Source organism: Hipposideros armiger, unplaced genomic scaffold (genome assembly GCF_001890085.2).
Source record: "Hipposideros armiger isolate ML-2016 unplaced genomic scaffold, ASM189008v1 scaffold_140, whole genome shotgun sequence".
Taxonomy (NCBI): domain Eukaryota; kingdom Metazoa; phylum Chordata; class Mammalia; order Chiroptera; family Hipposideridae; genus Hipposideros; species Hipposideros armiger.
The window spans coordinates 3,396,726-3,414,166 of record NW_017731490.1 but is presented as its reverse complement, the minus strand read 5'-3'; the positions used below and the strand labels follow the sequence as shown (position 1 = coordinate 3,414,166).

The 17,441-nt window shown below is 42.5% G+C and overlaps 1 protein-coding gene across 1 annotated transcript in view; it reads right to left on the bottom strand.

Annotated features, from left to right (window-relative positions):
* Window positions 1-16,466, bottom strand: part of TNFSF11 (TNF superfamily member 11) — a 31,974-nt gene extending 15,508 nt beyond the window's left edge. Inside the window, exons 1-2 of the mRNA XM_019650367.1 lie at window positions 16,119-16,466; window positions 8,785-8,952 (exon numbers count right to left, since the gene is read on the bottom strand). Of these exons, the coding sequence (XP_019505912.1) occupies window positions 8,785-8,952; window positions 16,119-16,349 (399 nt within the window). The 5' untranslated portion in view covers window positions 16,350-16,466. The remainder of the gene's footprint in view (window positions 1-8,784; window positions 8,953-16,118) is intronic.
* Window positions 16,467-17,441: the final 975 nt, after the last annotated feature.

Genomic DNA, 17,441 nt, shown 5'->3' with positions numbered 1-17,441 from the left:
GAATTCATTCATCCATCCAGCCCAGTTCACTGAGGCCGCCGGGGCCAGGCATCCTGTGCTAAGGATGCTGTGTTTCCAGGACAGGTGCCCTCTTTGCCCTCGCAGTGCTTAGGATCCCGGGAGAGAGGCAGAGAGGCAGAGGAGAAGGGGCGAGCAGGCTAGGAACCTTCAGGCACTTGACTTTGGCGGGGTCGCTGAGCACAGCCGAGGGGGGCTGAGGAGATGGGGCACAGGCAATGAGCCCGGAGACTCAGGGGTTGGGATGACAGTTTCCAGGACACACAGGACTTTGTGTTCCATGTGCAGCAGCTCAGACCTTGTCCTGGTGACTATAAGGGTCCACCGAAGGATTCCCTAGGCAGTAAATGAGGCAAGCGGCATGTGCCGATTAGCGTTGAGAAGTCACAGCGGTGCAGAGGGCGGACTAGCAGCTGTAAGAGCATGGACGGAGTGGCCTGGTCCAGGCAAGAATGACAACGACACTTGTATTAAGGTGATGATAGGAGTGACACAGAGTAAAGTATTTGGAGGTTTTGTAAAGGGGTAGAATTCACAGGATGGGGGTGAGGTGAAGAGTTAGTAAGAGTGTGAGACCATCTTCCGGCTTCCGGTTTAGGGTGATGGAGATGATGGTTGCCAGCCGCCAGGAAAGGGTAGGTCGGATGAGAAGCAGCTGCAGGCACTGAAGGGAAGAGAGTCTGAGCTCCCCCACACTTTCTGATGAACATGGGCCTCGCGGTGTGTAATCGTCATTATTCTTACTATTGCTGCTGCTACTACTACTACTATTACTACTACTATCACTAGTCCTACGACCACCCCCACCCCCACCACCACCACCACCACTAAGGTGTTCTCAACGGGCAAAGACCAAGGACTGGGGTAGCACCCCAGTGATGAGAAAGCTGTGTAGGAATGGAGCTCCCAGACCTTGAACCTCAAAAAGTTCACGTGACATTTGTTGTCTGGTCACCTCAGATGCAACTTCCGAGACCCACCCTGTTCCACCACACAGCTTGATCCTAGTCCTCAAACACAGTCACTTCGTTCACCAATGGCTTCCCTGTCCTCCAGTGGCTCTCGCCTCCTCCTAGGATGTTTGGATCACCTCCTTGGTCCCAGGGGACATAAAGCCCTCCTTTAAAGACAGACCAGCCATTCTAGAAGAGTGTTTCCAAAATCATAGAATCTACTCCTGATACCAAACTGGAGCCTTTATGACAGATCTGGGAGCCCCTTATTTATATATATTTTTAAACAAGGGCCCCATGTGATTGTTAAGATCAGCAGGTTTGGGAATCACTGCTCTAGGACACACCCTTCTCTCCAATTCCACAGGCTGTACTCCTCTGAGGATAAGCCACTCCTGGTGGAGCCATCCAATCTATCCATTACCACCTTCCTCTTCAATCAAGGACCCTCAGCTTTGTTCACTTCTGGAAACTTAGCCCAAAATTCCATGCCACGTAATTAGATGCTCCTCTTTCAGGCATGTCCTTCCTCTTTTCTGTTTCTTTAAAAATGTCAGTCCAGGATATCTTTTCTTCCATCCTGGAGTACTTCTAGCATAGAGCTAAGCCAACCTTGATGACATCACTCACTGGTTATTTCCCTCTGGTAAACCATCCTACCTTTTGCCCTGCGTCTCCCCTGACATTGAGCAAATCACAGCCAATAGCCCATTGTTGGACAAAAGGCAGGAGATGGCCTTGACGTTGTAGGAAAATTCTGTGGGTCTTACTTCAGCTTTCCCATAAAGGCAGATTTTATAAATGCTAGATATGATTGGGGTTGATTGAATTGCAGTTCCCAAAACTGTTATGGCAAACAGAGATGAAATCCCATTGGAAAACCACTACATGACTAACATCTTGATTTGGGATCATCAGTGCCCCAAACCCCAAGTTTCCTTGTGGGTTTACAAGAAACTTTCTCGGGACACATACTCCTATATACAAAGGCAAAGAGATAATGAATAAAGCTTTATTTTTTCCCCTTGTTTTTGGCGAGTGTATGTATGTGTGTGTGTGTGTGTCTAACTAGAAAGCAAATGAGAAATAAATAATGGCTATATAACAATGCCAATGACTATCATTTCATAGGCAGTTAAAATCTACTCAAATTTTAGTTGATTTCTTGTCTACTTTAGTTTTAAAAATAAAAACAGGCTTCTTATAATAATTGACGTTGGAATTCTAAGGGATCAGGTTTACATATAGAAAAAACAACCACTTTATCGAATGAACTTTCTGGTTTTAATTTAATGTTCCTGAATCCACTAGTAAAAACCATGCTGTTGACAATCAAGGTTTATTTGAAGATCACAGAGGCACATGCCTAAGCAGACTTTTGAAAGTGCCTCAAAAAGATGCATGCTGTTAAATCTACTTTTAAATTTCTCTCTCTCCTGCAATCTAAGTAATTCCAAAGCATTTTAACCATTACAATATAAAATTGTCACCATTCAAATTCTTCATGGACTTGTGTATTTGCAGTTATCTCTTGCTCAGGTAGTGAGCCCACTTTCCTACCTAAATAGGGTTTAGTGACAATCAGAGACAGCTCATTGTCCTCTCCTTTTTCCAACTAGTTACAGGCAATCCCCTTCCTCAAGCCTTGGAGGGCAAGTGGCCACTCAGCTAGAGATGACGCTCGCAGCAGGTAGTCTTGTGAGGAAGTTCCACCAGGAAGAGCTGCTAGAAGTGGGGCTGCGTCACCTTCCAAGTACTGCCCTCGCTTTTGCTTTTTCCCTTTCCTCTGTCTGGAAATGGTGACAGATAAAGAAGCTAGCTTTGTCCCAGAGATGAAAACTACCTGTAGAGGATGGAGGAGCCTTCGCCGTCGCCCTGGACTGTTCACCTCTAGATTACTGCATGCAGGAGAAAAAACTTCTATCTCATGTAGTTCACTGAATGATGGGTCTCTGTTACAGCAACATAGACCAAGTAGCAGTGAATATTTCATTGAGGATCAAAGCATTGTTAATATTTGGGTACACCATTCTTAATATCAGGGGATATTTTACCTTTACATTGAGAATCCTATGGGAGATGAGGTTAAATATGCATTGATCCCAAGGAAATGAAAAAAAGAATTTCAAGTAAGAATTAATCATTCAATAATGATGGCTCTCTGGTCTTATTCACCAGTTTCCAGTAAGTATTTGGAGGCTCAGAGGCTTACTGACTCCAGGAAATAAGTTGACCCTTGAGCAACGTGGGGATTTGGAGTGCTGACTCTACCTCTACATGCAATTGAGAAAACCCATATATAACTTTTGACTCCCCCAAAACTTAGCTACTAAGAGTCTCCTGTTGACTAAAAGCCTTAATGATAACAAAAACAGTCCATGAACACATTTTGTATGTTATATGTATTGTATACTGTATTCTTACAATAAAGTTAGTTAGACAAAAGAAATATTATTAAGAAAATCATAAGGAGAGGAAAAGATACATTTATAGTACTTATTAAAAAAAACTCCACATATAAGTGTAAGTGGACCTGCACAGTTCAAACCCGCGTTGTTCCAGGGTCAACTGTAGTTAGTCAAGAACATGCCAACAAAATAACTTACTGGTAGTTGTTATCATCATTGGCTTTACACATTCTGGAGTGAAATCGGAGAGTTTTATAAAATTGTACTTATAAAATAAGCCAGAGCCATGTTTTCAGCTTGCATTATAGGCCTGAGTCTGTATAGGTGACAGGCTTGAGAAAAATGTGACAAAAGGGGGAAGTTGGGATGAAGATGACTTTCAACCAAAATTAACCTGCATTACTGCCTCAGGCTATCATATTAATAATTATCAATTGTAACAGTGGAAAGATATCAGACAAATGAGAACTAGGTTTACAACAATTCCAAATGGCTTTATGAGTAGGCCGAATTCCATTCTGATTTAAAAATATTAGTTTGTGCAGTTCAGTAAGTCATCAAACACTTATTTGTTATTTTCCTTCATTCTTGAGACTAAATTAGGTGTAATATATTTGCATATGAGCAAAATGGCTGTGGTTCTTGTCCTCATGGAGCTGGTAGCTTCGTTCTGTGATCTCTAAATACTTGTGACTGTGCAGCTCTTTCAGAAAAGCAAATTTGTTTAATATTCCCAAATGTACATATTTATTTAAATGGAACATAAAAACACTCCTGTATATTAGGTACATTATAAAATATTCACCAAAACATAGTCTTTAAAATCTAATACTAAAAAAAAAATATGTATAAGTCCCCATGCTACCTATCCACGTCCTATCCATGATCAGTTTCAGTATACCAAACATCTCACTTTGGAGAGCAAGGCAATTGTGTAATTAGTATATTGATCTCTCTCCTGCAAATCATTCTTTCAAATGCCTTTGAAAGTAAGTGTCAGGAAGTTTTTCACAATAGGTACCCAATGTGAAATCAACAACCTGGCATGCTAAAATGGAGCAGAGTCGCAGCCCCAAGTGCTCAGAATGTATATAGACAGATGGCTTTCCTTGAGGACCGGACAAGAGGTCTGGGGGCCAAGGCCAAGTACCCTCCCTGCCATGTAGGCCTACGCTCACCACTCTGCTCCTCAGGCTGGCAGTGACCACAGAGGCTGCCAAAGTTGGAAACAAGAATTGCTTTATAAGTCGGACACCATATTTGTACTAGTGTTTTCTTTATTGTCATAGACTGTTATGATAGACTTTGCAAATTGTGGTTGGTAGGGTTGGAGCACTAAGAGGCTTTAGAGTTCTGTGCTAAAGGGGAAAAAAAGCCAAGAAAACCCAGCCACAAACAAAAACGGGGGAAAAAACAGCATTACTCGTCTGACCAAAGACAGGCTGGGTAAACACCGCTTTTTGCACACATATAATGTGATATTGTGCTTATGTCTAGCATTTGTTACCTTTGGATGGGTTGAGCTGTCAATAACGATTGCAGCCACACATGTAATTTTGTTTCACGTGTTCACTCAATATCTACATTAGAACTAAAACTAAGATGCAGACCTACTTATAAATGCCTGATACATCCATCCTATTTTCAGCATTGGCAAGAGAAATGAGAAATCTGATTATTTTGGCAAGATGTGTAGAATGTCACATTAACCAATAAACCTTATCAAAGGATAACACACTTGGCAAATCATTATTTGGCGAGGGTAAGAGAGGAGTAAATCATCAGGCATAAGAAAAGTCATGGCAAAGTGCCTAGCACAGTATGTGCACTTAATAAACGCTAGTTGATCCAAATGATAAGGTATGGAAAGCGCTCGTCTCTGTCCTAAAGATCCTCTTGTCTGGGGGAAGAAATCTTCTACCTCTAAACATACATTGGTATATTATGACAGTCCTTGTTCTTTAAAAAGGATTACCTGTATGTGATATTACTACACCTGCACAATAGGTAAAGTCCTATAGCACACAAACAAACAAATGTGAAATTATTAAAATAAAGTTCTTGTGAGTCATACTAACCTAGTAGTATAATTAAGGCTGTGTGCTTTTAATAAGTGCAGTTGCCTTATTCTTGTCTGCCCACAAATCTTTCTCCTTCTGGCTTGTCAGCTACCGAATCTCTCATAATTAACGTTACTCATTTGGAATGAGGCGCCATGTATCTGAAAGTAGGTAAAACTTCTGTCACTGTTGCTCATTAACATCTTTAAATACAAATTGGTTTATCATGCTATCTAGGCAGCCCCTTAGAAAGCTCAAAGGAAATGGGACAATGAACAGGTAAGTTCTGATGGGGCAGGTAGGGGCAGAAAAGTTCACTGATGCAGCGGAAGTTGTTACAGGACTCCCTCCATCTGGGATTTCTTTCCCCTTGTGAATGCAATAAGGTTATCACTTTTTAAAAATAGTAAACAAATTGTCCCAGCACCATTTTTAAATAATTCAAATTATGTCCACTTATTTCAAATAATTTTATATTATACTAAATTATGTACTCACATACATTCACACGTATACAATGAGTTCTACTCTAAGGTCTTTGATATCTTTCGTGGATTAGGACTTTGCATACTTATATTTCTATGTTATCCAATCCAGTTTTAAAAGCTTCTGTAGAGTTCCCTAGTTTTATTTCCATAAGCTTTGGACATTCCTTGTTAATTTTATATTTAGGGCTTTTTTGAAAGTTATGAATGAAATCTTTCACTTATATTTTCTAATTATTGTTTGAGATGGGACAGCTAGTGATTATTATGGATTTATTTTATTTTGCTTGTAGCTTTTTGGTTTCTTTTGAATTTTCCCAAGAATATGATCATATCATATGCAAATTCTGCCTTCTCCTCATATATACATGTATATTTTTTCTTATTTCACTCTCTTGTGTAATTACACTAGCTAGTACACTCCGAGCAATGGTAAGCAACATGGGGATTCTCGGCATCTTCGTTGTGTTCCTGACTTTAAGATAAATGCCCCTATTTTTCATCATTAGCTAACTTTTAGTTTGAGCAATTTCAGATAACATCAAGAATCTATCTAGTTCTGTTTTCTAATGGAGTTTAAACATCAGAAATAAAAGAAAAATTCTGTCAATCACTTCTCAGTATTTATGAGATGATACTGTTTTTTTTCTTTGACCTGTTCAGATGAACCATTCTTGCATTCTCAGGTAAATGCTAATGGTAGCTGTGCTTCTTAACATTAGTTATTTTCAAAATTATTTTGGCTGATCTTGCATACTTATTCTTCCAGAAGAAACACAAAGGATAATTTTTAAGTCCAGGAAGGCAATGAAATTAAAAGTTTATTTCTTCATTGAAAAGAGATACAATATGGGTCAATCTAAACAGAAAATTAGGAAACACTAATTTACCTAACCATAATTACCTTAATTAGAGATTCAATTTTGAACTAACAGATTACCTCTAGTACATGTAAATAATTGTTTGTAGGTAGCTTACTGAGTATTTGGGAGATGGACTAAAAAACAGACTAATGAAAATGAAACAAAACAAAACAATAAAAATAAATAGACCAGCAGAATTGCTATTACTATAGCTCAAAAATTATAAGAAACAAAGACCAAACTTAAACACATATTTTAAAATATACGTCCACTGCCTAGAGCTAAGCACCTACACATTAGTTCTAATGAAAATGTAATATTTATAGCAATATGCTTTTATGGATATAAGAGCAATATGTACTTTACTGATTCTATGATGCCCTTTTTTACATTTTAGTATCTCTGAAATTAAAATGCGACCAGAATAGACGATGGTTATGTCCAAATTTTAATCAACATTTCCTTTTTTCCTTGTGATGCATAAAATAATGAAGTCAGTTGAAAATTGGTAGTGTCTTAGATTTGATAAAATACAGCAAATACCAACTTTAAGAGTTATACAAAACAGCTTTATCTCCCTACCTCTACCTCCAACACATATCTTCTTTTTCAAAAATGCTTATTACTATGTGTGGATTTCTAAAGAATAAACTGAATTAAGATTCAATTTAGACTTGAGGAATTTTGGAACTTTAGGATTTACTCTAAGATGACCAGAGATAGCCCAGGGGGTTGCAAACTAGAGGTTGGGATGTATGGGTGGATGCAAGAATCCATGCAGAGGTGCATGCGAGCATGCCATGCATGGGAGTATGAGCGTACTGGAGTCACTGGGTTCTACCCGGTTTGGGGTGGAGCAGGTAAGTAAAATAATTCCAAGGCTGATGAATTCTCAGGTGACTTTCTCCAGGAAAGGAACACAGGCAGTTATCACAGTGTTTCTCAGTTGGAGCTCTCAGTCTAAGAGAAGTCACTGGTCTTCTCCATGCCCATCTCTCCTCTTCTCACCCAGCTCTCCAGGACATGAGAAAATGGACACAGACTTTCCATCTCGCCCATCACATAATTTCCTGCTCTGCTTGCTTACCTCTTCACCACAGAGGCGATAACAATGGACCAGTTACAATTATTCTCAACAGAGCCCCAGATCAACAGATGTACAACAGGGGGTCCATCCTACCTTTACAAAACCAAACAGAAAGGAAATAGCTGGCAGAGGGCTGTTGCTTCGAAGGCAGGGAATTCAAATTAGCAAAGCTGACCCATTGACTACCACAAAGCATCTTTGTCCCCCTTCCAAATGTGAATTTATATCACTCCTCTTAAAAAAAAAAGGAAAAGAAAGAATATGAATATCTCTAATTAACCACAAGCAATCACCGCCAACTTCAAAAGAATTCTGCTAATCCCTTAAAAGAATTTTCCTTAGCGCTTTTACAAATTCTTAAAATAAAAAAGAACAGGGCTGGCTGAATGGTGCGTTAGTTAGGAGCTGGCTTGGGACGCCAGAGGGCCCCGGTTCGGATCCCACACATGAGGGCCAGTGACACTGCCCTCTACAGCTAAGATGCTGAACAACAGCTCAACCTGGAGCTGGGCTGCCATGGGTCACCTGCAAGGGCATGGGCTGCAGGCCCTGCTGCAGTGGGTTGCCATGGGCTACCTTGTGTAGCCAGCAGCCAGCGTGAGTGGCCAGCAGCCGCAGTGAGCGGCTGTCCAGAAGCCAGCGACTGATCTGCCTCACCAGAGAAGAGCGCAATGATGGTGCCAACTTGGGCCAGTGAAGCAACATCCTCCACAACTAGACTGAAGAACAAACGGACAGCAACTTGTCTGTTCCCCTTCCCCCAATTCCCCAGCGCTGTTCCCATCCCCCAACTCCCCAATTAAAATAAGTAAATAAAAAAGAACAAAGTCAACAGCACTTAGCCAGTTTTAATTTCATGATTAGTAGAGTCAGCAAGGGCCCTTGACTTACAACCTCAGTGTGGACTCACCTTTCGCACAGCTGCTTGAAACGCCTGTTTAATTCTCTTACACGAATCGGGTATTAATTTTGTGTCTTGACTCTCCAGACGCGTGTCTTGCAAATCTGCGTTTTCATGGAGCCTGAAAATTCTATTAATGCAGTGAGTATCATCTTCTGATATTCTATTAGGATCCATCTGAGGAAAAAAAAATATATGAGGACATTAGCGTGTTTAACATTAATCATTCTGCTATTTCATAAATATGACTTAAGAACAAAAAAATTTCATTTTCGTAAGTCTTTATGTCCCCAACGATTAATAGTTAATACAATTACCCTCAAATTGGTAAAAACATTGACTTCTAATTAATTTTCCTATCATCCATAGCACAGGTGTACACGTGAGATTGATTCATGGAGAAATTGTCCAAAGCATGTGATGAGGTGTAAGTCCTCATCAAGGAGAGGGGTGACAAGGAACTCACATGTGGTCAGTGCAGGTATAGAAAGCTTTTTGCCTTTAGTCACATGCAGCATGCTAGATGGGATAATGAAGCCCACGTAGATACTCACAACATGAAGCCGACATAAATCCAGTGAAATTAACATCACCTTTAGCCACCATGTTTGTCTGGCCTTTGTCCATAATTAATGTGTATTTTAATCAGCCAAAGAAGGGTGAGAGAAATCCGTTTCCTGGTCCCAAAGAAAACCTGAAGCCAAAGCATAATTTTCCTTTTTGTTGAACCTCTTATCAGTATTTCTCAACCTGGAGTCGTCCATCTGTCAGGGGGTGGCCGGGGAATGTGTGGGTGAGACCTGGCGTCACATGGGCTGAGGAGGGCTGCATGGGGCGGGCAGGCTATGTGGGTATGTACTGAGGGGATGCTGAAACTCTTGTAATGTATGGGACCGTCCCACCCAAGATATCCCCATCAAGTTATTAGCTGGTCATCTGATTAAAACAGGTCCCAGCATAAGCATTTAAGTATTACTCTGTTTCAAATTCTATGCCCACTTCACCAGGGCTCTGACAAGTCTGTGCAGTGGTTTCAATCGCCAAATAAAGGGTAGAGATAATTAGGTATCAATTGTTTTAATTCTAACAGTTTAATTTGTCATCCATTTCTTTCAAAAATTCAAGGTACTTCATTGTGCATTTGCTTATTAGCAGGTACAGGCTAGGTGGAAAAAGGAAAAATTACATAAGTTTACAGTAACTAAAGCTCAGCCAATAACGACAGATCTTCATTCCCTGGTTTAATTATCTTTTTAAAAGTATTCAGAAAGATGTTCGAGTTTATTAAAAAACCATCAAAAATAAACTGAAAAGTACCCTACCTGCATCTGAAATTCTCAAGGTGAAATGATAGCCTTTCAACAAATATGTACCCACTAATACAAATTTTATTATTGCAACCTTGCAAAATACAAGGTATGATTAAAAAAAAATATGGTGAATGTTTAAATTTTTAAAAATTATTATAGTCCCCCTCAAAATATTCCCCCTTGCTTCAAACACACTTATCCCATCGTTCTTGCCACTTTCTGAAGCAGTTCTGGAAGTCCTCTTTCGTGAGTGTCTTTAGTTGCTCTGTCGTGGCTGCCTCGATGTCCTGAATCATTTTGACTTTGGGGAAGAGCCAGAAGTCACACGGTGCCAGATCCTGTGAATAAGGTGGATGAGGACACACCATAATGTTTTTATTTGACAGAAATTGCCACACCAGAAGCGATGCATGACAGGGAGCGTTGTCATAATGGAGGATGAAGTAAAGACACTCACGACAGAGGACTTCCAGAACTGCTTCAGAAAGTGGCAAGAACAGTGGAATAAGTATTCGAAGCGAGGGGGAGTATTTTGAGGGGCATTAATGGCAATGTATCTTTTACTGTAATACATTCTTTTTATTTAAACATTCACAATATCTTTTTTTTTAAAGATTTTATTGGGAAATGGGGGAAGGGGAACAGACAAGTTGCTGTCGTTTTGTTCTTCAGTCTAGTTGTGGAGGGCGTTGCTTCACTGGCCCAAGTTGGCACCATCATTGCGCTCTTCCTGGGCGAGGCAGATCAGTCGCCGGCTTCTGGACGGACGCTCACTGCGGCTGCTGGCTGCTCACGCTGGCTGCTGGCTACACATGGTAGCCCATGGCAACCCACTGCCACAGGGGCTGCAGCCTACGCCGTCGCCAGTGACTCACAGCAGCCCAGCTCCAGGTTGAGCTGTTGTTCAGCATCTTAGCTGTAGAGGGCAGTGTCACTGGCCCTCATATGTGGGATCCGAACCGGGGCCCTCTGGCATCCCAAGCAAGTTCTTAACCATCGCGCCACTCGGCCGGCCCCAAAACATTCACAGTATCTTTTGATTGTACCTCATATAGGATTATCTATAATCATGGGAAAGGTATCACTTATAAATTGGAACTATTAACAATCCATATTTACTTTTCACATTTTCTTTGAAATAATTAGTATGAATCAGAACATGTGAGTTTTTATTTAAGGAAAGCTTTCCATCACATACTTTTTTAAAAAAAAAAGCTCACTTATGCCAATAAGTTTCCCACAAAACCAGAGAAGCCTGGGCAACTGATATGAAGGGTCATTGAGTTCAGACCTCAAGAAAGAAGACTCATGCAAGGGCCTCGGTTGGCTCACTGCCAGAAAACTGCTGAGCTAAAGGGACAATGTGGTGTCAGTGGGGAAATGCCTGGGGACCCTAAAATGGGTTCAGCTCAAGTCCTGCCTGCCCACAAGCTAAGCATCATCTAACAGAAACAGCAGTCACAAAATACTCTCACTACTGAAAGCGTAGCCCAGATACCTGCAGCATTGCAGGCCCCGGGGGAGCTCCTTGGGAATACAGACTGGCAGGTCCCGCCCTGGCACACTGCCTGGACATCTGCATTTTACCTAGATCCCAGCACGTTAAAGCTGGACACGTAATGCTTTCAAATCTCAACTATGCAAATATGGATTTTCTGCTATTATTTCTCCAACTTTCCTTGAAACTATTTTCACAAGTAACACCAATTGGTACCAAAATACTGCAACCCTTCATAATGGTTAATGATTTGGATGCAAAGAAATATAATGCAAAGATTTTGTCCCCTCTTTCATAAGAAATGTCTGTGCCCAGATCCCCACCCCCACCCCACACCCCGCCAATTTAAGCAATATCCCTAAGGGTAGGGACCAACCAAATCTCTTGCCCATGTCTCAAATGTGCCTTTGAGAACCACTGCTTCAGGCGATAACATTAGAGCTAAAACATATATAAAAATCTCAAATTGCTTTCCCTAAAGAAATCATGAATGCATCGCATAATTTTGATATACTCACATTTATTTATTTATTTATTTTTACTTAAGGATCATATGTTAGAAATTTACTTTTATCGCCAAACAAATGTCTTTCCCATTCCAGTGCTCTGACAACTCTCATTTCCTGAAAATGGAGAGCAGGAGAAAAGGGAGAGGCAGAGGGACAGAGGAGCAGGGCCAAGCACAGCACAGGTAAGCCAGGGCCTCTGCTCCTGTGGGCTCCAGGCTGGAGGATGGACAGGGCCAGGAGTGGGATCAGTGCCGGACACTCCACCATGCTCCTGGGCTGACTGACCTACCCCACAACCTACCTCCTGACACAACGTTCTGGAGAGCTTGCATGACTGAAAAATGATACTTTGTAGTCTATGTTAGCCAGTAATTAGATGATTTACATATTACAAATTGGAAATGGCTATATGTATTTCTAGTGTTTCAAATCATTTGAAGTGCTTTTTCCAGTAAATTAAACATGCCAAGTACTAGATGCTGCGAATAAGAGTGAGCAAAACAGTCCTTACCTTCATGGAACTTACACTCAACAGAGAAACACAGAAATTCATTCAAAAATCACAGCAACCTGAGTTACAAATGCACTCGCTGTACCTAGAAATGTCTGAAAACATTAAATAAATTGCAACTATCTGACCTAACACGGACTTTCAAAATGCAGATGATATAGTTCATATGAAATGAACCCATGAACCCAGTCTTTAAAAAAAAAAAAAACTTCCTCGAAACTTAATCATTTTTAGGGTTAAAAGAGGCAGGATGCTTGACATTTGTGCTACTTCGTTATCTGTTCTTTCAATCCGGCAGTCTGCACACCTCTCATCAGATTTTTCAGCAGTGACTGTTCTCCTGTACGGGTAGCAAACAGCTAGGGAGGTAGGTGTGCCCATTGGAGGATTGCGGGAAGGAGTTAAAAGAACAACAGAGATTTCGTTTTCTGAAAAGCTTATCTCTAAACTTTGAATACGGTTATAGGGATGTTGAAAAAAAGTACACATAACTTTTACAACCAACCAACTTTTTGGAAGGTTTTTTTTTTTTGTAAACCAAAGTATGAATACTATGTGGTAAATATATAGCACAAGCCGCTCCTTATTTATTCTTGGCAAGGTTGGTGGGGGAAAAGCCAGTCTACACTGGATCTAGTAGATTTTTTGTTTGTTTGTTTGTTTGTTTTTGTTTTTTATCTAGGCAATGGCAATCTGCAAACATTTAGGAGGTTGATTCATCTTTAACAATTCAAATATGAGTTGAGAAGGGGAAAATTTTTTAAGTCACTGTCATTGTGACACTATTCTGAGCATTCTTCTAAATGCATTTAAAACTAAGTTGAACTGTTTTTTCTTAAGGATTTGTATAGCTCCTTCCTCATCCCCCCTTTAAACAAAAACAATAAAACTGGCCCCTCGTTCTCATTTTATTCCTGTAAACTGCAAACATGTTACCTGATACTAGATGATTTCATTCTAATTCAAATGCATTCAGAAACCCCAAGTAGTTGAGCCACGGCTTTAGGGGAAGTCAAAACAACTATCTCTTATTTGGTACCCAGTTCTAATCCAAAGGAGCTGATATAGGTGAAAATGTTAAATCGGTGACACGTCAACTTGAGTCTCTTCTCTTAGCTAGAACTTTGAAAGAAGGCCTCCAGTGTACAGAACAGTGGAAAGAATTGTAATGTGAACTACCACATACCCACCATGAGCTTCAACAATTGCCAAGGCAGAGCCAATCTTGTTTCATCCTCCCCGCCTATTATTCTGAAACAAACTCCAGACATCACAGGATTTCTTCTGGAACAACTTCAGAATGCATCTCTAAATGACTAGGCTTTCTCTGGGTATCAAACTTAGATGCCATACTCAATAAAATGCAACCAGATCTAGGGGTGGATTATTATGAACACATCGCTCCTAATATTACGTCTTTACTGAAGAAGGTAACCCTATGAAAATGTGATTGGGTTCAGAGTCATGGCTAATACATTTTGTACGGCTTAGAGAAACCCAATCTTCACGCCATTTAGGAAAATTGTACCCAGAAATCTGATGGCATTACATTCTCCAAATGAAAATTTTTCTAGCTAGGCTTTATTAACTTGCATGTTTAATTTGGAAAAGGGTTTCAAGAGTTTCACTCTTATCCATGTGACACCAAGACTGCTACATGAAGACAAGTAACCACCAGAAGCCTAAACCCCGCAGTCCTCCAGACCATTATTAGTGGGAATTCCTCCTGAGAAAGCTGAACAACCGCAATGAGAGCCCAGCAGGTCATTCTTTCCTATGTGGCCACATCAATTTCCATGGTTCCTGCCAATCTGATCTAAGCTGCTCATGGTCTCTAGAACTCATTCATTCCCTACCGCTCTTTCAATGCTGAACATTCACTTTCCGACTACTGCTATGAAAATACCAAATCCTTAAGGTGTTAGAAAAGATAAAAGGTAGAGAACAAATGCATCTTCTGTTCCTTGTCTAAATTCTGCTCGCTTGTTTGACACAATTTTAAGTCTTTTGTTGTAGGGCTTCTTCATTACCTGGCACCATGCCATGCACGTGGCTGGTGGACACTGTATTTTGAATAAATAATTGATCCTTAACTCATATTCCATAGCATTGAATAGTGTCATGTGCATCACATGCACTCAGTACACAAGCATTGAAAGGGGGAGGGGAGAACATTCTAGATGAGAAAATGGTTAAACCACTCATTCTTGAGTGCAGCATACTCCAATAAAAGAAAAAAATGTTTCACCACTTTCATATAGATTTGTGTAATCTATGTTGCAAGTAAATCACTCAAAAGTTATTTTTTTTAGAAAAAATCTCAATAAGTAAAGATTATTTTTATTACAAGTACAAATTTTCTAAAGTATTGCTCGTATTATTTCCACCTTTGTTTTAAACAAACTAGTTCTATAAACTGAAAACTAGTGGATAATGAATATTTAACTAAAAGCCTATGATTACCAGTAATGGCGTTCAAGACTCTGGCACATGTCAAAAGCACATACAGCCCAAACAATGCCATGTTTTGATGCATCCAGTTTGGTTTAGTAATCACCTTCGAGTCTGAAAAACCAATGAAGTCCAAACCCAACTCTTTTCCCATAAAAAAATGCACAGTCAGCCCCCCACTTCCTCTGAGAAAGAGTTCACAGCACCAGACAAGAATATTTGAATGAATCCAACCAACTGCTCCGCAATTTCCAAGAAAACACAAGAGCATAAACCACCAGAAAGCATAATATTACAAATTCACCCCTTCCTTTCTATCTCTCTGCGGTTCCAAGCTGTCTTCCTTGTCTTTTAAAAGGTTGGTCATTTGCTACATTGTAGCGGGGCTTGTGAAGGGAGATAACTTCACCAAGGTCACACACACCTTGCTTTCTTCCTCCGCCCACCTCGGTCGGAAGGCACGTGGGTCCTTTCTTCATCTTTCACCCCGCGCCAAGCACCAAAGCGGAGTCCGGGCCAAGCGACCAAGCTTTTCTGGCCGCGCTATGGTTATCTGACCCATCTGACGGCTTGGGCATCGCCGCCCGGGGCTCCAGCGGCTGCGGGCAGCTCGTATGGCAGCCGCCGGGAGCACACCTGTACAGCAGCCAGCCCCAGGCACCCAAATCCTCCAGGTGAGGGGCAGGAAGAGTAAGGGTCGACGCCTAAGCGAAGGTGCTCATTTTTTTTTCCTAAATGGACATAAGTTGATGCTTAGCTTCCAGTGAGAAATGGGGGGGGGGGTAGTGTGCGATCATTTCCAGAAGAGGTGAGCGGCCAATGCTGTCTCGCCGGGGGAAATTCAAACTAACCAGGACGCGCCAGCCCAGCCTCCGAGCGCTGCGGGGCCGGATGAGCGCGCAGAGACCAGAGGCCGGCGGGCCCCGTGCCTGGCTGTCTTTAGAGTCACTTTCCTCTCCCAAATAGGCAAGATCTCGGCAGCCGAACCCGGCGGCCAGACTCGGCGCAGGAGGAACCTGGTGGGTGCGCCCAGCCCGCGCGCCCCCGGAGAGGCGAGCACTCACCTGCGCTCGGAAATACAGGAACAGGGCGATGCTGCAGATGACCTGGCCCAGCCCCAGCCCCAGGAGGGCCACGAACATGGAGCGGGAGGCAGCTGCCGGCTGGTGCGGCGCGGGCGGCGCGGGCGGCTGCGGGGCGTGCAGGGGGCCCTCGTGCGGGGCGCTGGAGCCGCCGCTGCCCATCTCCTCCGAGCCACGCAAGTACTTGGTGTAGTCTCGGCTGGCCCGGCGCATGGCGCTCGGCCCGCTCGCTCGGGCGCTCGCCTCCCTCTCGCTCCCCGCTTTGCTGGTCTACCCGTGGCCAACTCCAAAGGCAACGCGGGCCGGCGCGGGGCCAGGCGGGCCTCGACGTGGGCGCTCAGAGCCAGGCGCTGCTCCAGGGCGCGCGGGTGAGCGGGCAGGGCGCCCGGCCGCCCCAACTCTTATAAACCTCTAGGAGAGGGCTGGCCTCGGGAGCCAATCAGCCCTGGGCGAGGCTGCCTCTTCCACTCCCACCTCTGGCTCCCCTTCCTTTCGCCCTCCCTCGCTTTCTTACTCTCTCACTCAAAGGCCTCCTCCCCGTTGGCCCTGAGAGGAGGCGGCTGTGGGTTGTTCCAGCGGTTCCAGATGCCACTGGCCCATCCTCCGCCGCCTTTTTGGAGGTCCAAGAGATGGACCGGGGAGATGCAGATGCGTGTGTTGGCTAAGGATAAAGGTGACATCACAGACCTCCTTGGGCAGTCAGTTTCCCTGTAGGATTTACAAAGATGGAGTTGGTGATCTCTGAAGACCCAACTTCCTACCTGCGTCTCCTTTCTGTCCCCTCCCACACACCCCCAAAAATCAGCACGGAACGTTCTCCAGGATCCTGAGGGTGCAGTCTCTATCATGGTTCCAAATATAGGTTCTGAATTCAGTATTTTGGCAGACTTAGAAAACCTGAACCCCCTTCCCAAATCTGTTTCTGCACCCCCAAAGTGTCTTTGAGTGAGGCAGTAGAACGCCTATAAGCACCAATTCTGACTTGAAAAAAAAAAAAGGAAAGGCTGCAGAGAGAGGGGTAGGAGACAGTAGCTTCATCTATAGGACCACAGATGACATTCCTACTGTTCATCGTGTGACATTCCTACTGCTTGGCAGTGATTTTCCTTCAGTACCCTAAAGATAAGAGGGGCCTACACCCAGATGTAGGCAACCCCAGGAAGTCTCATCCAATGTCAACCAGGAAAGAGGGATGTTACACAAAGCTGGTGATGTAGTTAAATGTTAGTGTCGTTGCTAAAGGAAGCTTTCCAGGGCTTTTTAAAAGCCTCTCCTCAAAATTCTGCCCTTTAGTGAGAAAGTGAA